The 21,279-nt window shown below is 40.0% G+C and overlaps 1 protein-coding gene across 4 annotated transcripts; it reads right to left on the reverse strand.

Annotated features, from left to right (window-relative positions):
* Window positions 1–2,361: 2,361 nt before the first annotated feature.
* Window positions 2,362–16,098, reverse strand: LOC145343082 (protein JTB-like). 4 transcript variants are annotated; one of them, XM_080188932.1, is made up of 6 exons: window positions 16,069–16,098; window positions 14,098–14,202; window positions 13,098–13,138; window positions 10,541–10,626; window positions 7,688–7,761; window positions 2,362–3,098 (listed from the first exon to the last, which is right to left on the reverse strand). In XM_080188932.1, exons 2-6 carry the CDS (start codon window positions 14,169–14,171, stop codon window positions 2,942–2,944), a joined length of 432 nt encoding a protein of 143 aa, XP_080045058.1. In that variant the 5' UTR covers window positions 14,172–14,202; window positions 16,069–16,098; the 3' UTR covers window positions 2,362–2,941. The 4 variants fall into 4 exon arrangements, with proteins under 4 accessions (XP_080045058.1, XP_080045059.1, XP_080045061.1 ...); XM_080188933.1 differs by having other exon boundaries at window positions 16,057–16,075; XM_080188935.1 differs by lacking the exon at window positions 16,069–16,098 and adding an exon at window positions 14,748–15,450.
* Between the last annotated feature and the right edge of the window lie 5,181 nt (window positions 16,099–21,279).

Below are 21,279 nucleotides of genomic sequence, written 5' to 3' on the forward strand. Positions count from 1 at the left end.
CCAGGGAATAGTTAGCCAAGTTTTTGTTTACATTTAAACCAGGCAGATTGACTCTGGTCAAAGTATTATCATGGGGAATTACCACTAGGAGATGACTGCCCTGCAAGGTTTTGTTTAGTTGAAAAAGGTGCACTGCAAAGAACAGGGCCATGTGTGACTATTTGTAGTTTCCAGTATGCATAAGGCATCCACATTACACACCTGAGTGATAATCTTATTGGTTGTCAGTGTAATTCATAGCATAATCAGGATTGTTTAGCAAGTGTTGTCCAATCATAGAATTAATCTAATGCTGAGTCTTGCAAGCACAGATTGGCTGGGTATGTCAGTACTTTGTGTTGCGAATAGCTGTTTGATATGACCCTCCAGTCACTGGGATGAATGGCCTACATACCTGACATCAGAACTGATGTACGATATTACTCAATTGTGTGATAGGCAGATGTCTTTTGGCCTGATAGCTGCATCGTGTTAGTGGAAAAATTACTTTTGTTGTTACTGCAGACTGCAGTAGTAGTCTGAAACAACTAGTTTCATCTATTACTCAAATTTTTGAAACAGCTTACCTCTTTGACTAATCGGAGGTACATGGGGCATTTTTTAGGACTGAAAAATGGCAGCCTTATGCCCATTCATGAGTTTCTGTGATATAAAGAGAGTAATGATCTGAGCGATGTAGCCATTATTACACAGATGGCCTTGATGTGCCCTATTTCAGCTTGTAGTGACTAAATGGCTCGAGCCCCATTGACAAAGTTGCCGCTTAAGTCAATCTTAGTGCATGGAAATGTATCAATTCCAATACATTGACCAGTGAAAGGGTTAATAATCTTTGATTTAAAAATGATATAAACTATGATGAGAAAAACCACAGCTTTTTATTAAAGCAAACACAGGTAAGTGTCAAGGCCGAGTTACAAGGGAGGCAACCTCAGAATATAATTTATCTAACAAAGACTCTTAAGCTGAAAGAGTTCATTAAATCAGATATTTGGTAATGTTAGCTGATATCTTCAAACCCAGACACCAGCTGGAATGCTAAGGATAACTTGTAACAATGATCAAACCTTCACACTGGGTATTATAATTAAGTATACAAGCAATGATTGTGGTTGGTTTTTAACATTTGTATCTTATGCACAATGCAATCTTAATCAATAGTTGAGTGGCTAGCAATAATTCCCACACTTTGATATATGTTGTTTATTTTTAATCAAATATGGATGTCTGCTTGTGTTAACTTGCATTTTTGACTCTGGCTGGCCACCAGCTGGCATTCCAGGGTGCTTGCTATAGCTTGAATAATAAATAGCTGTTTGAAAAATGGCAGGACTTGGTCCGGCTACTCAAGTTATAAATTAAAAGGCTGAACATAGAATAGCCCTACACCAGTAAAGGTAGGCATGCAGTAGTTAGTGCTAGTGAACCTATTGGCAGATTTCTTAAATAGCATGTAGAAGAATGGGAGCTCATTTGACTGCTCCACTTCAAAGTTGAACTTGAGTGTAAAATGGAACCCGTTAAGCTGTGTAAGAAAATTCGTGCATGCAGCTGCAGATTCAATTCCATCTATTTGGGCATATGCAGTGGTGTTAAAAGTGAACTCAGCTGCATGACTTGCTGAGGTTTAAACTGCAATGAATACAGATTCAGACAATACATTGATGCAGTGCAAATGTCTATAGCTTCCTTTAGTGTTGCATTGGTGAATAGGTTAGCAATGTCACACAAGTGCATGAAACGCAGCATTTCTCAATATACAGGATTGTCTTTGCAAACAATGAATCCTTTACCATGTATGAAACTTGCTTAAAACTGATTGCAGCAACTCACCCAACCATTGACCAATTTATATTGCACAAAACCAGTGATCAATAAAATAGGATGTAGAAGGGACATCACCTTGTGTGTCTTTAGCAGTCCGCATACACTGACAGTGAACCATGAGGATGAATCCTTTCATATATTGAACACAACAGCTCATTATTCTTAACACAAGTCCAACAAGCAGTTTATTGGTAAGTGCTACTGTTTTTCCTTTCATTATTTTCCTGATAAATGAGAGGAGGTGATGAAGCTTTTATTTATTGGATTTCATTTGTCCAATTTTGTACATTAAGATAAATACCAGCATTTTAGCTGTACAGGTGTAACAGCATTCTCAGTGAGGCCAGATTCAAGCATATGCTTTTGAGGAAATAATAACCCCGGGTAATGTATAAAATCTTAGTTAAACAAAACTTTGTTTTTGGGTTAAGAAAAAGATGGCTTGTTTTTCTATACAACACCAACCTGCACAGTTTTACTTCGTGTTGGCTATTCAGTATTTTCTCAAAACCTACTGACAGTTTTTATGACTTTATGCCACACAAACACCAAACAGACAATTCATATGCATTCAAAACTGTATTTAATACAACATTTAGATTACATTCAAAGGGGAGAAGGGGCAGAATGGGGAAATACAAACAAAGTTCAGCACAAAGTACAAAATAGTCAATACTAGTACAATAATTTATAAATTGAAATCAGTGCCAATGTACAATTATGATTTTAATAAAAGAAAATATTTTAAATTAAATTTCATTTGGTAAAACAAAATACTGATCAGACCATTCCCAATTTTATTAATTTTCTACATAAATAGAACTTTTATATTACAATTACTTTTCATATAAATATTATACATATTGAAAATGTCTAACCAGTAATGGTTTCTTCAGATATTACACCTCAACATTTGTAGCCATTTAGGAAGTTACAGTAATATTTTTTAAAACAAAAAGTGTGAACTCTTACATTTCTGCAGTATACATGGGTGGAATCATGAATGTAGAATAAACACAACATTGAGGATAGACAGTTCAAGAAAAGTTAATTCAAAAAACAAATTGCTTTTTCTATTCCAAAACACTCAAACATCAATAAAATTGTGAGAAACCTAAATCGCCTCTAGCTGCCGTCGCACTTTTTGTTCAGCACGTCTATCTAGTGTCCTTTGTCTAAACATAACAATGATGGCAAAAATTACCCCCACCAAAACTACAATTCCTTCGAACTTCCAGAACTTCAGCTCTTCCATTTCATCTGAACGACAGCTACAAAAAGTTAGAAGCGAAAGCAACATTAACTAGAGTTAAAGCCTAATACATATTTAGCAGACAATTTCCTAATTCCAACACTGAAACCTACTAGGTTAATGAAAAATAGAGCAGTGACTTTTATACAGAATTCAAATACAACCTTTAGAGAATACGTATCTGGTCATAGTTCAGCACATTTTTGTAATTCATTGTACAGTAAAACTTAAAACAAACTTAGCCATGAAAAACAAGTATGAAGTGCCTCTACCTCAACAATATAATAATTTTAAACACGGTTTCCCGTAAAATCCCTGGGAACCACAATAAAATGTACTTTGCCCCTTTGCAGAATCTACAGATCCCAAAAGCAGCTAACAAGCTAGTCATAGAATTAGCCTATTCAACCAAGTGGTGTTGCCATTCGCTGGGAATAACCCTACATGAGGAACGATATTGTGGTAGAGTATTTAGTGTTATAAAATATGCCAAGGTACTTCACAGGAATGCAGATAAAAAATTGAAGCAGGAGCTACTAAAAATACCTGACTAAAATCTTGGTCAAAGAGACAGATTTTTAGAAGTAAACTGAAAGGAATGGTGGAGAGGTTAGAACATTAGGGAAAGAATTTAAAGCTTGGGCCATTGTAGGTACAACAGGCCTTTTTTATGGTGGTGGGGGGGGTGGTGGAGGAAGTGACTGAAATGTAATCGGTCAGACATGGAGGAGAAAGGTTGAATGAACTTACCAAAGTAAGGAGGACACCAAGTAAAGTCCTAGAGAGATGTGAAGACAGGTAAAATCTCTAGTGGGCCATGAACCAGTGTAAGTTAGCAAGCACAAAGATGACAGGTAAATAGGACTCCATGTGAGTTAGGACATAAGCAACAAAACTTTGGATGAGTCCATGTTTATAGAGAGTGGAAGAGGCTGACCTGGAGAATATGAATAGTCAAGTGTGAAAGCAGAAAAAGCATGGATGAGGGTGTCAGCAGCATTTAGGCCACGCAGGACTGACATTATGAAAGAGAAGCAGATAGGCTTGGAGATGAAGATGCATTTCGTTCAGTCCCTGCCACATGATGAATCTGTGGCAGGGGTTGAAAATGGCTTCACTGTTCCTAATCTTTAACCAGAGGAAGCTTCAAGTCGACTAGAACCGAATGTCAAACAAAGTGTTTTGTTTGACAAGAGGCAGTGACAAACCAGAGTTGGTTATTCTGTACAGTCTGAAATAGAAACATTTTAAAAGCATACTGAACACCACCCCAACATATTCAGCATGGATGAATGCCAAATCTTGACAGAAGAACAATACCCTCAGTCATTCAGCAGCACCATAAGGGATCATAACATTTTAACAGCTAGTTGACAGGTTGTACTCTGTACAGTCTGAAATAGAAATATAGAAAATAGGAGTAGGCCATCCAGCCCTTTGAGCTTGCTCCTCCTGCTCATGGCTGATCATCCAACTCTGTAACTGTCCTTGTTTTCCTCAATATCCTTTGATCCCTGTATCCCCAAGAGCTATATCCAACTCTTTGTTGAAAACAATGTTGTGGTCTCAATTGCTTTCTGTGGTAGACAATTGCACCAGCTGACAATTCTCTGGGTGAAGAAATTTCTCCCCATCTCAATCCTTAGTAGTTTACCCCACATCCTCAGGCTTTGACCCTGGTTCTGGACACCCCTCCACTAAAAACATCCTTCCTGATTCAAGATTATCCACCTAATCCATGAATATATTTTACCAATACCAAGATAGAATTTAATGAGAAATATTTCAACAATATAAAATCAAATCATGTGTATTCATGGAATCATAGAATGTTTACAGCATGGGAAGCCATTTGGCCCATCATCTCCACTGGCTCTCTGGAAGAGCAACGTTCAGTTGCATTTGGATGCCCCTCCTAATATTTTATTTCCCTCCTTAGCTCAGCATCCAAGATTTTAATCATATCTCTGTACAGCACCACGGAAGGTTTAGCTACATCAAATTGAAAGTACTTTATAAATGTATGTTGCTGATCTTGTGTGCTCCAACCTAAGATGTTTTCTCTGCATTCAACATTGTCAATAGACTGTTTGCTTTCATTTTTTTTTAAACTGACAGGATCACAAGAAGACTGTGCCATAATACCACAGCTCCACGTTTGTCAGGGCTTCACAATATCAAACATCTAGAATGATTCAGCTTAAAATAGTAGGTAGAACACTTGCAATAAACTCGTGCACCCAACACAACTGAATACCTAATGCAACTTCCCCGCTTTTTCACCACAGCCTTGCTAATTTTTCTTCTTGGAATTCACTTCAACTATGACAAATGTTCCAGTTAATTATTTCTGATCATAGACCAAGTTTACAATTAAGTGCTAATTTAAAAGCAGTTTAATTTTGTGTTCTTAGTTTATTTATTGGTGTCACAACTAGCTTACACACGCTGGAAGTGAAGTTACTGCGAAAATCCTCTTAGTCACCACATTCTGGCGCCTGTTCAGGTACACTGAGGGAGAAATTAGCATGGCCAATGCACGTAACCAGCACACCTTTCAGACAGAGGAAACCAGACCATCCAGAAGAAACCCACACAGACGCAGGCAGAACATGCAGACTCCACACAGACAGTGATCCAAATCAGAAATCAAACCATGTCGCTGTGAGGCAGCAGTGCTGACCACTGTGCTGACCCCATTCTAGTCATACAGCAACGCAGGTTAAATCATAAACATCAATTTTTTTTAAACAGATTTAAGAAAACATTTTCTTCCATATTCTTTTACTTGCCTCTTCACATCCTCACAGTTGCCAACAATCAGTATAGCAAAAATGACTACAGTTTTACGTCGGTGAACCAAAACAAACTTTAACCTAAAAATCAGTTTCACAATAGCTAATATAATATCCAACATTGCTAGAAACCCATCAGTTGTTTCACTAATAAAGGAAGCATCACAACACATTAAAAATTATGAAGGGCACGAAAAGGGTGGATCGAGAGAAGATATTTCCTCTTGAAAGTCCGTAACTGAGGTTCCTGGGATAATGGGAATGTGAAATTTGCTACCACAAGTATAGTTGAGCAAGTAACAGATGCACTTAAGGGAAAGCCAGAAGAGTAGATCATAAAGAAATGTATCAAGTTATATGTAGATAGGGCAAAATGAAGAGCAGTGGGAAGTCTCATGTGGAGCGGAACCAGACATAATGGTCAAAAGTTGATTGGCCTCTTTTTGTGATGGACATTCCATGTAATTTCTATAACTTCAAAGAATAGATGCTTACAACGATACAAAACAAAGAACACAGCATGGGGAAACAGGCCCTTCAGCCCAACGAGCCTATGCTGCCATTTTAACATTGAGTGCCCTCCTCTACCCATGACCTTTGTCTACACCTACTGGGGAAGATTGAGGGAAGACTAATTTAGGGACAATTTGTTACACCAATCAGCCTAAGAGCACGTTTTTGGGATGTGGGAGGAAACCGGAGCACCCGGAGAAAACCCACACAATCATGGGGAGAATGTGCAAACTCCCGCAGACACTGGCCCAAATCCATGTATCTGCACAGCAAACAGTGATAGTCACTGTTGCCCGTCAGATGGTCCAGTTTAAGCGTACGTGAAGCACTAGGCAACTCTCAAAGCAACATCCAAGAGCAGCCCTCGCACGACCCACTGCATGTATGCCCCTTGTTGGTCAACAAGGTGGACTGGATCACTTGTGAAGTAAAAGTGGGTTGTGGTACCAATATCCAATGTTGGATATTAGCTATTGTGAAAGTGATTTTTACGTTAAAGTTTGTTTTGCTTCACCGATGTAATAACTGTAGTCATTTTTGCTATACTGATTGTTGGCAATTGTGTGGATGTGAAAAGGCAAGTAAAAGAATACGGGGAAGAAAATATTTTCTTAAATCTGTTTAAAAAAATTGACGTTTATGATTTAACCTGTGTTGCTGTATGACTAGAATACAATGGGGTCAGCACAGTGGTCAGCACTGCTGCCTCACAGCGAAATGATTTGATTTCTGACTTGGATCACTGTCCGTGTGGAGTCTGCACATTCTCCCTGTGTCTGTGTGGGTTTCCTCTGGATGGTCTGGTTTCCTCTGTCTGAAAGATGTGCTGGATACGTGGGTTGGAAAAAGGTGAAAGGTTATCTGAATTTTTTTGAACTGTTTTGGGAAACAGTGACACTTAATGAAGTCAAAGGTTCAAAATTTTTGAAAAAGCCAAGATTAAGCATTATTTGTAAACTGGATGAACATAATGGGGTGATTGGCTCCATCATTCTACCCTTATGATTTAAATGAAAACAGAAGAAAGAAATGACAACCAATTGATGGACAGCAAGAGCTAATATAGACCCAGTTAATGATAACAGATAACCTAATGGTGAAATTACTAATTTGCAGATAAGTATAACAAATAGAAATACACAACTTCATTTTTTTGTTTCTGAAAATGCCAGTCTCACATATTATTTTTCCCCTGAAGATTATTTGGTATTTTCTGATTAAGTTGGCCTTTCCAATGTCATTTTTTTTTACTTATAACAAACAAGGAGTTCTACTGGACTGAATTTTGGGTTTGTCTTACCTTCTATACGTATGGTCAGATGTGCACTTTATTTCTTCCACAAACCCAGTAAATGTACATTCCACATGCACCGTCTGCAAAAGGTTAAATGAATGATAAGTCATAGCATAACAGTAGCAATAAGCATCAAGACTTTTTTTAAGACAAAATATATGGGCACTCAACCATGTCAACTCTGTGATGGATTCTTGATTAATTGAGAATTTGGTTTCTCAATAATTTAGCTGATTTGTTTCAGATATGAGATAGGCTTCAGTGATTGTGGCATTATAGTTATATATAGTCAGTTTTTAATTATTAGTTTCACAAAAAAATTAGCAAAATGATAGAATAAATTTTATCACAGACTTCATACACACATTCAGCAGCAGGAAGGTCGATTGTAACATGGCAATTTGTCCAAGATAATGTTTCACTAAATTAAAGTCAGAGCCTCATCCAAGATGACAAGGTGGGAAAGTGGGGGGATGGGGGTGGTGGCAGTAAGAATAGCCCTAATAATAAAGATAGGACAGAAAAAAGAAATCAAGATATAGAATCAGTTTGGTTGGAGCTAACAGATAACAGGGCCCCAAAACACTGGTGAAAATAGGTTATAGATGATTGCAGTGGTGGACAGTGTACCAATCAGGAAATTAAAGGTACACTGAACAAGGATAACTGTGATCATGCAGGATTTTTAACCTTCATATAAACTGGATGAACCAAATTTGCAGTGAGAATGTGGGGAACAAGTTCCCGGGATGTATTCACAATATTTATCCATATCAGTATGTCAAGGGATCAGACTATTTTGGATCTAGTATTGTGTAATGATGCAAACTTAGCTTTATATAATTGGAGCCTCTCAATTGAGTGATCACCATGATGATTTGGTTAAGTCAAACTGGGGTCTCAAATCTGAACAAAGTAAACTATATTGATATGAAAGAAAGGTTAGCCAAATTGGGAAACTTAGTTAAAAGATATGACAAGTCACAAATATCATCCTGTGGGACTGTGGCACCCTCTCCTCATCCTTGTCAATCACTCTAAAACCTTTATGACAGTTGATAACATTATGGTTCAACCACTGTCCACCCCTGTCCAACTAGACGGCACTTCATTCTTATCTGTCTAATCATAGCCAAAGAATCATCTGAAATGACTTCTCTTCCAGTGCTCTGATGTTCCTATCTGTCCTTGGCTCATCCTTTTTCTCACTACATGTTGCACTTTGGCAAAATGAAACTCAGAATTTTTCACATGAATGCTGGTATAACTCGGCTCTCCCACACCACTCCCTGGCAATTCCTCCACTGTCTCAAAATTATCAGACTGCCTGTCTGACATCTAGTAGAGAACAAACAGGAATTTCCTCTAATTAAACATGGGAAGACAAAGTCTTAGGTCTCCACTGAAAATTTCATCTTCCAGTTACTGACTCCATCTTTCTCCCTGGCAACACTTTGGAGCTAAACAAAACTGTTCATAATCTTGGTATCATATTTTATACGAAGGTGAGATTTCAAAAAAATGTGCCAACATCATCATCTATATCCATTCTAGGGCTGCTGAACTCTGCCCCTGCCTTAATTCATCTACTGCGAGCAACCTCATCCATAACTTGCCTCTAGACTTGACTATTCAGTTGACTCCTGGCCAGCTTCCATTCTATCCTCTGTAAATCTGAGGTTTTAATTCTGCTAAACAAGACCCACTCACCAATCTTGCTTGTCCTCACTAAGATATAGAGGTTGTTGATTATGCAATGCCTCAATTTGAAATTCTTATTCTAGTTTACAAATCTCTCCTTGAGTTTGCCTCGCTCCATTTTAATAATCTCCTTCACTCCCACAACTCTAAGGTATCCGCACTCCTAAGCCTTCCTGTTTTTAATTGTTCTATGATTGGTAGCTGCGTCTTCATTCACTCAATATTGCTCTAGATTCTTTCAATAAACCTGTCATCACTATCTTTCTCTCGTACTAACAACCCATCTTTATTGACCAATTTTTTGGTCACCTACCCCATTATCTCCTAAGTGGCTCGATATCAGATTTTGCTTTATAACATTCGAACTACTGAGATGGTTTATTACAATTAAAAACACAGTACAAATACAAGTAACAGCTGTTGACAATAGACAATCAACTCCAAGCAGTTAAATAATTAAATCATAATTCATAATTAATATACGTTCCCATAAAGGACTGCAGCCAACAAGTTAAAGATAGTTTCAGATTAATGAAGAAGCTTATAATTTTCCGAAAAGAATATAACATACAAGAATTAAAAGGATTTTAGAATTTAAAGATAACCACAAATCTTGACAGAGAAAGCAAAATAGAATGAGTAAACTGGCAGAAAACATAAAAACAGATTGTAAAAACCTCTGAGGAATAGATTAGCAAAAATACATTTAAGAGGCATAGTAGATTAAAAAGTGGTGAAGTATAAACCAGCTAACCTGATATCAGTAACAGGGAAGATATTAGAATGCATTATTAGGAAGATGATCACAGGACACTTAGAAATTCATAATCCAATTGGGAAGAGTGAACATTTTTACTAGCATTTTTTATGATTACAACTAGAATGATAGATGAAGGATAGCCAGGAGAAATAACATATTGGGATCTGCAGCAAATTATGATCCAATATGTTATTCTGCATAATTTACTATCTAGTTATGAAGTGACATTAAGAGCAGGTCAGGTTGTTCCTGGTATATATTGTCATACCAAAGGCACAAGAATGGCAAATAAGCATCTCAATTATTTTTATTTGTGTCAGTTTACTGTTTTTTGTCTTAAATGAAATTTTATAATTACTGTAAGCATAAAATGTTTGTAAGTTACATGTAAACAATACCTTTTCATAATCACTGCATGGAGTGCATTCTCTTATAATACTGAATTCCTCTTTTTCCCAGCAAGGCCTTAGTTGCAAAATTCCTGCTGTTTAATTTATAAACATAATAAAAATCATAATGTTTCAGTATTTTGAAACTATTGACAACTTTTAAAAAGTTACTTCAGAGAATTACATTTTCTTTCTCTGAAAGAATTCATTTTTTTATATAGCTAACTAATTAATATCTATAGAAAGCAAATATATCATTTTCCGGGCTTGTCCAGTGGTGCAGAATATTCAGTGAACCAGCAGAGCCAACCTATCTGTGATCCCCATACAAGCGAGAGTGGGTGGAAAATAGCAGGGGGGAGGCCCAAAACAAAGATTAATTACTTTGCTAGAAGGAGCAAGCAGAAAATGCTGATAAATGAACTGCCACCGCACTTCCACCTAGACTCGCAACCAGCTCCAAAGAACTATTAGTGAAGATAAGTCTTTCATTCAATGGGTGCTTGAACATATTACACAACATACAAATCTTGACTTTCAACAGAAATATGAATATATCTACAAGTCAAGTGTCACATTAACACAAAGTAATTTATATACTGCAAGAAATCCAACAAAGATAATTTATAAATTCCTTGCTTATGCCATCATCTTTTAGCTCAACATCACACTACCCCTTCCTATCAAACTGTTTCTACTCTTTATATTGCTGTTTTCAATTAATTATTTCCTGAATTACTTACTGAGTCCTATTAGGGAAACAGAAACAGCTTTTTAAAGACATACCATAGAATCCCTACAGTGAGGAAACAGGCCATTTGGCCCATTGAGTCTGCACCGACCACAATCCCAGCCAGGGTCTACCCCATATCCCTACATATTTACCCTCTAACCTACACATCCCAGGACACTAAGGGGCAATTTTTAGCATGGCCAGTCAACCTAACCTGCACATCTTTGGACTGTGGGAGGAAACCGGAGCATCCAGAGGAAACCCATGCAGACAGAAGGAGAACGTGCAAACTCCACACAGACAGTGACCCAAGCCCAGATCAAACCCAGTCCCTGGAGCTGTGAAGCAGCAGTGCTAACCACTGTGCTACCATGTTGCCCATATCGACTACTGAACTACTTGGATGAGTGAATTCCATGTGAAAAGCCTCCAGTCAGATACATATTGATACATCTCAAAATTAAGGCAAGCTAGGATATTCCAGGATCCATACAAACAAGCTTTATGTAAGGTGTTATGGTTTCTGAAGTACTATATTAACAGTCTCAAGGTAGCCTGGAAAAATTGTTTGCCCATTCATTTAGCTCCATAAAACTCTTTGCATACAAATGTGACCCTCAATTTTACAGAAGAAAATCTACATTATTGCACTGAAAATTTCTTGTAATTCAAAAATTACCAGTTAATAATCATTCATCTGTACATATGAGTATTTTAATATTAAATCAAGACCATAGTTAATCAAATTCAATTTACTTAGGTGTAATTTTTCATCATGGTATAAAATTATCATGAGTTAACTTACTAAACCCAGAATCCAAATAACAAAAGAATGACACATTCAAGAAAGCAAATCTTAATACATTTTAAATGAATTACAGGATGTGGACATTGCAGGCAAGGCCAGCATTGATTATCCATCGCTAATGGCCTTCACCAAAGTCCCTGTGATGAAGGTGCTCCCATAATGCATTTTGGTAAGATGTCCCAAGGTTTTGGCCCAAATATCATGAAGGCACAACGAGAAATATTCAAGTTACAATAGTATGTGATTTGGTGAGGAACTTCATGTTAAGTTCCCTCGTTAGTTGTTTTCCTAAGTGGTGGATTCCTGTTTCCCAAGCCTATCCATCATTTACAAGACTCGAGTCAGCAGCATAATGGAATACTTCCCACTTGCCTGTACAACTACAGCTTCAATAACATTGAAAAATCTTGACACCATCGAAGATAAAGCAATCCACTTGATTGTCATTCCACCCAACACCATGAGCACTCGCTCTCTCTCCACAATGATTGCAGTCTGTAACATGTACAAGATACACTGCAGCAACTTGTCAAGGCTTTGAAAGCCTGTAACATGAGAACAGGTGCATGGGTATACCACCATTTGCAAGTTCCCTCCATGTCACACAACATTCCAAGTAGTTCTGTTAAATTTTATTAAATAATGTATTTGTAAAGTAGGCTTTTTATAATGTTAAAGATGTTTTATTAAATTCCAATACTGCTGTTGCTTCATTATTGCTAGATTCATTAACAGCGTTGTGGGAACATCTTCCCCACACAGACTTCAGCCTTTCCAGAAGGCAGGTCACCACCGCCTCAAGAGCATTCAGGGATGAGCAATAATTGCTGGCCTTGACAACACCACATCACATGAACAAATAAATAAAAAATGCCAGGGAATTGAACGTATATTTCACATTCAATCTTTTGTGGGCAAACATTGTTTTTTTTTTAAATCAACAATTACGATTCTGTACCTTTTTTCTCCATTTTCTAAAATGAATAGCAAAATTAACTTAGAAATTTGATCATTACAATACTTACTTGTATTTTTTTCTGACTGTAATGGAACAGCTTCACATATCCTAGTGAATCCAGACAACAAATTCAACAAAATATATTAAACACACAAACAAACTGATGTTGCACATTTCAGTTTCTAATTTACTGAAATTAAAAGGTCATTAAGATGGATTCCTTCTTGAATGCTGTATGTAAATTTGAAAACATTATATGTATTGAAGCCAATTAACATAGTACTTACTTTCATTGCTTTTTCTGCACAAGATGTAATACATTCTGGTAATAGTGTGACAAGTAATTCATCAAGAACAACACATTCAAGAACAAGTTAATCTGGTATTGGTCCAAAAGTTGACTTTTTTCCCCTTCCTAGCCCAGGAGACAGTGGCCAGTTAGAGTGCACAACTCTGCCTTAGCTGTGATTAGCTATGTTATCAAAAAACAGGAAAGGATCTGGGGTATTTTGTCCTGTATTGATTAGAGCCACCCTGGATGATCCCTTTATCTAATAAACAATTGGGTTAGCAATTTATACATCTGTGCCTAAGGTTGGTTAGATGCAACAACAATTTGCCAACTATGTAATCTTTAATGCAGTAAAATAGGGACGGGGATTGTCTATGCACATTTTCCATGGATTCAAAAGGCTACAAGACTTTTCACATGTCATATTTCTGAAGGTGCATCACTTTCCATTACCATGCCCACTAAAGTTGTAGCTATGATTTTCCAATGTCCCAACCAATTTACCTGAAGGTGTTCTACAAGAACAAAATCAATAGACTTACTAACATATCTGTTCCTGAAATACCACCACAACAATGGGGAAAAGGCAGTACTTTAAAATAAAATAAAAAGCATCAAACAAAGCAACAAATGCTTCTTTGGCGTCTAGAGAGGCCTAAATAACACATGAAATTATTTTAAACAGATATTTTAAATGTGCCATACTTTTAGCAGATTACATCTGTTGGCAAGGCCAATCAAACTCAATTCGATTCTGCACATAAGCTTATTTTACCTGAAAGATGTGAATGTATTCCGTATTGTACACAGATAAACCAGAAGATACACCACTTCTGCCAACTGCAACATTTTCTCCCCCTCCACTTTGCACCTTTACTTGCTGCAACAAAACAGTGTCAAGGTTAGGAAGTGCATTTGCCCATTTTGAAAAAGAAGCATGGCTCATATTTGATAGCAACCTCATTATCAAAACAATATAGTTCAAAAGATTGCCTGGGAGAATGAAGACTGGTATATACTATTCAATCCCTTAACCTAATAGAGGTGTTCAAGTTCAAGTGAAAGAACATTCAAGCTGGTCACCTGAACCATGCATTTAGGTTAGTCTTAGTATCTCCTAGTTATTTTAGGTGGTAAACTTTATAAAAACATGTACTGTAAAACATCCATTACTTTAAAATGGAATCTTCCTGTGCATCAGTGGAGTGCAAAATAAAAAAATTGTACACCAACTTTATTGAAAAATAATGTACCCCACATTGTTACAATATATAGTAATAACGGTTACTCTAACAGTCCACTTAATGAAGTTAATGTAATTAACTCAAGCCTGTTTTCAGATTAAGTTTGAACTCTGAAATTAGATTACTATCTAAAAGTCACTCCCATGTAACAAGTTCTATATTGAAAAACAATGAAAACTACCTTGCATTTTATTCTGTTTCACTCAAATTAAGAGAATAAAGTACCAAACAGGAAAAGTCACATGTTTATGTAACATATTTTACGACCTCAGAACATCCCAAACACTTCACAATCAATGAATTACATCTGAGATGTCACTCATTATGAGGCAAATGCAGCAACCAGTGCAGTCTGGGCCTACAAATAGCAATGAGACAAATGATCAGTTATTTTGTTTGGTAGTGTTGGACAATTGTTGGCTGAGACACCAGGAAAATGCCTTGCTTTAAATATTGCCATGGGATATTTAATATCCACCTAAAATAGGCAGAGTGAGCCGAGTTTAATCTCGCATTAAATAAAGGACTCCAAGCGATACAACAGTGGCTGTACTGCCCTGAACTTGCTGCCGAAATAAAGTGATCCAGCTCTTACATGTGGTCACATATCAAGAAGCATTTGCAGCCAAGCAACTTTAACTTAATTAATCAACAAACTGAATATAATCACAAAACAAATAATTCGACCCAAATTGAGCTCTAGACCACACCTTGCTCACTGTGTGCAGACAGTTTACATCCATTAGGCAGAGTTGCTATAAATAATTTACAATTCGGAGCTGCCTAAATAAAACAACCTTCCTCCCTATTTGTCAACACTATGGTGATCCTGAAACACAACTCTCCGCTCATAATAGATAGGATTTTAGCAGCGGAAGTGCACACACTACTGTACATATGGGCACCTTGTTGTCCAATTTCAGCTGATGCTGAGACCTCTGCGGATTCCCAAAGCCTCACTGCCCCTGTGTTAATGAACAATCAGCAGTGTCAGTATCACAGTCAAACATCATCAGTAATAAACAATAACATGGTACGGTCACATCCTCGGGCACCACAGAACCACCTCCTAGATTCCAGCCTGGCAGGGGAAAGTCAGGCTTTACTCTCCGCCCTGGGGGGGGGCTCACTGATCAGAGATGTTGATGGGGAGTTATTCTGCACCGGTACCGTGGACTGACTCAGTCTCCAATCAGTTTACCCACGGCCCGCTCTCTGCTCCGGGTTGGGGATCGGAGGAGGTGGTGGGGCGCTCAAGCCCCCCGGTGCCGGGCTGATTCTGCCCCGGGCTGGGGGGGGGGTCTCACTGCCCCCCGGTGCCGGGCTGATTCTGCCCCGGGCTGGGGGGGTCTCACTGCCCCCCGGTGCCGGGCTGATTCTGCCCCGGGCTGGGGGGGGGGTCTCACTGCCCCCCGGTGCCGGGCTGATTCTGCCCCGGGCTGGGGGGGGGTCTCACTGCCCCCCGGTGCCGGGCTGATTCACTCACTGACCAGTTTACTCACAGCTGCCGCCCCGCCTCCGCTCTCGTGGCCCCGCCCCCGGAAGTTGTGACCCCGCCCCCCCGGTAGTTTTGTGTCCCCCCCCACCCACATTGCATACGACACTATCAGGCGACATCATGGAAGACCAATCAGGGAACGCCGCTCGGTTCTTCATTTGCATATGGGGCGGGGATTTACTATGATTGCCAGCACAATTCCCCAATAGAAACCCAGGATTGTACAGGTGATGTCAGTGGTTGCCACCCTCCCCTATGACGCTTTGCAGTGGGAAGGCCGTTGCTAGGCAGGTTGCTAGGTAGGTGCCGGGTGACTGACTGATCAGTGGTGAGTAGCCCCTCCCCCAATGCAATGTCAATCCTGGTTCTGATCCAGGGGAGAGTAATGAGGGACTGTGAATATAAAATCCAAATAACTGTAAAGGCTGCCAAAGGTGCAGAAAATGCTGTAACTATTCTGCAGGCCAGGCAGCTTCTGTGGACAGTGAGAAATTGAAGTAATATTTTGACCTTTCATCCGATCCAGGGGTCAAGATGAATAGGATCCAGGGGTCACCGATGAATAGGTCAACTTGAAAATTAACTCTTTCTCTCTGCAGATGCTGCCAGACCTGCTGAAAATGTCCAACATTTTCAGTTTTCATTATGCAAAGGTTAGGGTTGAAACTTTTGATTTGCTTTGATTTGATTTATTATTGTCACATGTATTAACAGATAGTGAAGAGTTTTGTGTGCGCTATACAGACAAAACATACCATTCATAGAGAAGGAAACGGGACAGTGTAGAATGTAATGTTACAATCATAGCTAGGGTGTAGAGCGAGATCAACTTAATGCAAGATAAGTCCATTCAAAAGTCTGACAGCAGCGGGGAAAAAGCTGTTCTTGAGTTGGTTGGTATGTGACCTCAAACAAAGAAGGTGGAAGAGAGAATGTTCGAGGTGCATGGGATGCTTACAGGGATGTAGCCAGGTTCTAAGGTTAGGGGGAGCGAACACGTAAAAAAGGCACCACAATGCATAACAAATAATTTAAAATTCATTCTTGATCTTTGCTATGTACTTAAATGAGCCAGTTTGTTCAAATTAAAGCTGCCAATGTTGGACTCTGTAGTGGTTTAAATTCTTCAAGTGATAATCACCAAATCTATTTACTCACCTAATCTCGGCTGGTGATGTCCGTCAGCAAGGGATGCTTGTCTCGACTGCCCATTCGTTGCGGGAGCTACATGTTTATGTCCTTCACAGCCTCTGCAATTATCCTTGTGATTGCAAGCCCTCTCGAGAGATTGCATGCCTTCTCACTGCCTGAAGTTCCTACATCCGCATCGCATCCCGCAATTGCAGTACATGGATCGAGGACTTCAGATCTCGGGAAGAGATCTGAGGGGCCCGTGGGGAACATTTCATTGAAAAGGCTCCACTTTTGAAGAATGTGCTCAGAGGGTGCAGTCACTCCCCCTGCTCCCCCTCTAGCTACACCACTGGACCCTTAATTATGCTGACTGCTTTGCCAAGGCAGCAGAAAGTATAGACAGAGTCAACAGATAGGAGGTTGGTTTGCATGATGCATTGGGCTACATTCACAACCTTTTGTAGTTCGTTGCGGTCTTGGGCAGAACAGGAGCCATACCAAGCTGTTATACAACCAGAAAGAATGCTTTCTATGGTGCATCTGTAAAAGTTGGTGAGAGTCATAGCTGACATGCCAAATTTCCGTAGTCTTCTGAGAAAGTAGAGGCATTGGTGGGCTTTCTTAACTATAGTGTCAGCATGGGGGGACCAGAATAGGTTGTTGGTAATCTGAACACCTAAAAACTCAAAGCTCTCGATCCCTTCCACTTCGTTCCCGTTGATGTAAACAGGGACATGTTCTCCTTTACGCTTCCTGAAGTCAATGACAATCTCCTTTGTTTTGTTGACATTCAGGGAGAAATTATTGTTGCTGCACCAGTTCACCTGATTCTCTATCTCATTCCTGTACTCTGCCTCGTCATTGTTTGAGATCCAACCCATTATGGTGGTGTCGTCAGCAAACTCGAAAATCGAATTGCAGGGGAATTTGACTGCACAGTGGTAGGTGTATAAGGAGTATAATAAGGGGCTGAGAACACAGCCTTGTGGGGCACTGGTGCTGGGGATGATCTTGGAGAAGGTATTGTTGCCTATCCTTACTGATTATGGTCTATTAAGTTAGGAAGTTCAGGATCCAGTTGCAGAGGGAGGTGCTGAGGCCCTGGCCATGGAATTTGGAGATGAGTCTCGTGGGAATCATAGTGTTGAAGAATGAGTTGTAATCAATAAATAGGAGTCTGACATAGATGTCTTTGTTATCTAGGTATTCCAAGATTGAGTGCAGGGCCAGGGAAATGGCACCTGCTGAGGACCCGTTGCAGCAGTAGGCAAACTGTAGTGGATCCAGGCAATCTAGGAGGCTGGAATTGGTTCGTGCCATGACTAGCCGTTTGAAGCACTTCGTAATGATGGACGTCCAAGCCGCTGGCTGATAGTCATAAGGCACACTGCTTTGTTTTTCTTAGGTACTGGAATGATGGTTGTCTTCTTGAAGCAGATAGGGACTTCATACTGTTGTAAAGAGAGGTTGAAGATGTCTGCGAATACCCCTGTCAGCTGATTGCGCAGGATCTGAGCGCACGTCCACGTACCCTATCCAGGCCAGTTGCTTTCTGTGGGTTGCCCTTCAAGAAAGCTGCTCTGACATCTGCAATGATGATCCCAGATATATGTTCATTCAGGGCTTCCAGGATAGAGGACATGCTCTCGCTGACCTCTTGCTCAAAACGGGCATAGAATGCATTGAGCTCTTCGGGGAGGGGTGCACTGGAGCCACAATTTTACCTGCTTTCACTTTGTAGCCTGTTACGTCTTGCAGACCTTGCCATAGTCAGTAAGGGTCAGTATGGCTGGCCTGGCTAGTTCTGTTTGTTAGCCTGTGTACATTTACCCAGAGGTTCTCAGTAGAAATTAAAGAGGATATGTAGTAAACTAGCACTTTTTCTACTTGCAATGGCAAAAGTATGAGATTGCAACAGGCTTAATAGCTGTACCATGGATGTACCCTGAGGATGCATTACAGGATTCCTCAGAAGTGGGAATTGACCTGGAAGCTTCAACTTCCAATGAACAATTTTCCTGTATTAAGAACCCTCCAAAAAGTCTCCAACTCTGAGTTACAGTCAGAGACTGGAACTCTCCCCTTCTGCTCGCCAGTGGAATTACAGTAGGTGTCGGGCGGTGGGGGGCTGCAGGGGACATGCAAAGGTCCATTGACCTTGGACAGGATTCTCCAGTTTTGAAGCAAGTGTGCCCAGAAACTTTAGACCTTTCTGACTCACTTATCTAGTTTTTGCCTCAGTTGGGTTTAGGGTTGGGGTGCTGCTTGATATTGTAACAATAATGCTGTTCTAGGTAGTAGAGGTCACAAAGAACTATGATGAGTTGCTGCAGGGAAACCAGAGCATGCAGTGGTGGAAGTGGTGGACATTGAGCCCACTGACAAGGATATCAATCAAGCAATTGCTTTTTCCTCAATGGTGTTGATCTTTTTAATTATTGCTGTAGTTCTAGTCATTTGGGTGAGTGTTGAGTAATCGATCACATTCTTAACTTGAGATTGTAGATAATGGGTAGATTTTGATGATAACTTAAGGAGTGAGCCACTCATTGCTGAAAGTTCTCAAGGGTCCTCGCTCAAACATTGTAAACCTTCCTCCTCAACTACCCAGAGCCTTCCTGATCATGAGCTGCCTCCCCCAAGCTTCCTGTTTGCACTGTCACTCACACTGTCCTACCTCTTGTTAAACTTGGAGCCATAGGCCATTTGTGGTATCAGTAACATAGTGGTGCTATTACTGGACTAGTAATCCAAAGAGCTGGACGAATATCCGGTGACATGAGTTCAAATTCCTACTATGGCATTTGGAAAACCCATCAGAACTTAATCAGTGGGTACACTGTTCCCAACAACAGAAACTTCCATGTTGAGGAGCGACTGCATTTAGAATCAGGTCCACATTCTTTTAAGCACAGCACAGACATGTTCTAAAAGCTGAAGGAGACTGTGACAACCAAGTTCCCAGGCTCAAGGAGGACTGTTGGGGAGTATGTTCCTCCCTAAGCTCCAGGCTGATGATAGGTCTCGGGTTTTGGCTGCACAAAGGCAGTTGTTAACCGCCACTAAGGGCCACATCAAGCAATCAATCCACAAGCACTCTGATTTGCACTCCATAACTCCAGCCGTTAGCTCCAACAACAATAGCTGGGTAAGAAGGGGATATCCCTCCAATTGACCATGTTCCTCAGGAAGACAGAGGTGTCATTGTGTATTCCTAGGGAGGGGGAATGTGTGCAAGATGTATCAGAGCTTTCTTTCAGTGCACTTCCAGGGTAATTCTTCTCATCCCCTTTGCAATAATCCCATTGCCTCCAGTAGGCATGGCTGAGGAGGTTGCTCCTGCACCCTTGCAAGGTGCCCAGCATCAATGAATTGTATTGGTAGAAGGAGGCCATTTGGCCCATCATGTCTGTGCTGGCTCTGCAAAATGAGCATTATGATTTAGTCTTCTTCCCTGTCTTTTCCCTGTACTCCTGCATATTGTTTCTATTCAAGTAATCATCTACTGCCCTCTTGAATGCCTCAGTTGAATCTGCCTCCACCCCAATTCCACAGGTTCAGAGGTAGCTCTTTGCGGAGAGGCTGGCAGAGTGGTAGACATCTCAAATAAGCAAATATGTCCCTGTGATAGAAGGATCATCTACTGGATGATGTGGAGAAACATGCAAGACAAGCACGTTCATGCCTTCTTCCACAGGCTCATCCTATTCATTTTCATTCTCCCTATCATCTCAGTGCAAGGATTTGTCATGCTTCATGGCCTATCATCACTACATAATATACCACAACAATCTATGATACCCTTGTGGTTTGTACTGCAGAGTCCCGCTGGACCTGTGAAGGCAGTAGCAGTGCATTTTCAATATGTCTGGTCATGATGCAGCTTCCGCTACAGAACAGAAGTCAAGCCACCCTGATCAGCACCTAGGCCCCCACAATGAACAACCCGGACGAGATGAAAGGCAAGTTCTACGAAGAACTAGACGCCCCACTATCAGCAGTGAGCAGTACTGACAAGCTGACCTTGCTTGGCGATTTCAATGCAAGAGTAGGGTGTGATTCTGCAATCTGGCAGGGAGTC

This window comes from Carcharhinus amblyrhynchos, chromosome 5, assembly GCF_965287045.1.
Source record: "Carcharhinus amblyrhynchos chromosome 5, sCarAmb.v2.hapA, whole genome shotgun sequence".
Lineage (NCBI taxonomy): Eukaryota > Metazoa > Chordata > Chondrichthyes > Carcharhiniformes > Carcharhinidae > Carcharhinus > Carcharhinus amblyrhynchos.

Bases quoted from the DNA above. Each gene is read 5' to 3' on its own strand.
- LOC145343082 (XM_080188932.1), bottom strand. From the start codon at position 14,171: ATGTTGCAGTTGGCAGAAGTGGTGTATCTTCTGGTTTATCTGTGTACA. The intron at 7,762-10,540 runs GTATTGTTTACA...AACCTTTTGCAG, and splicing joins CATGCAGTGATTATGAAAAG to ACGGTGCATGTGGAATGTAC. The intron at 3,099-7,687 runs GTAAGACAAACC...AACTTTTTGTAG, and splicing joins TCTGACCATACGTATAGAAG to CTGTCGTTCAGATGAAATGG.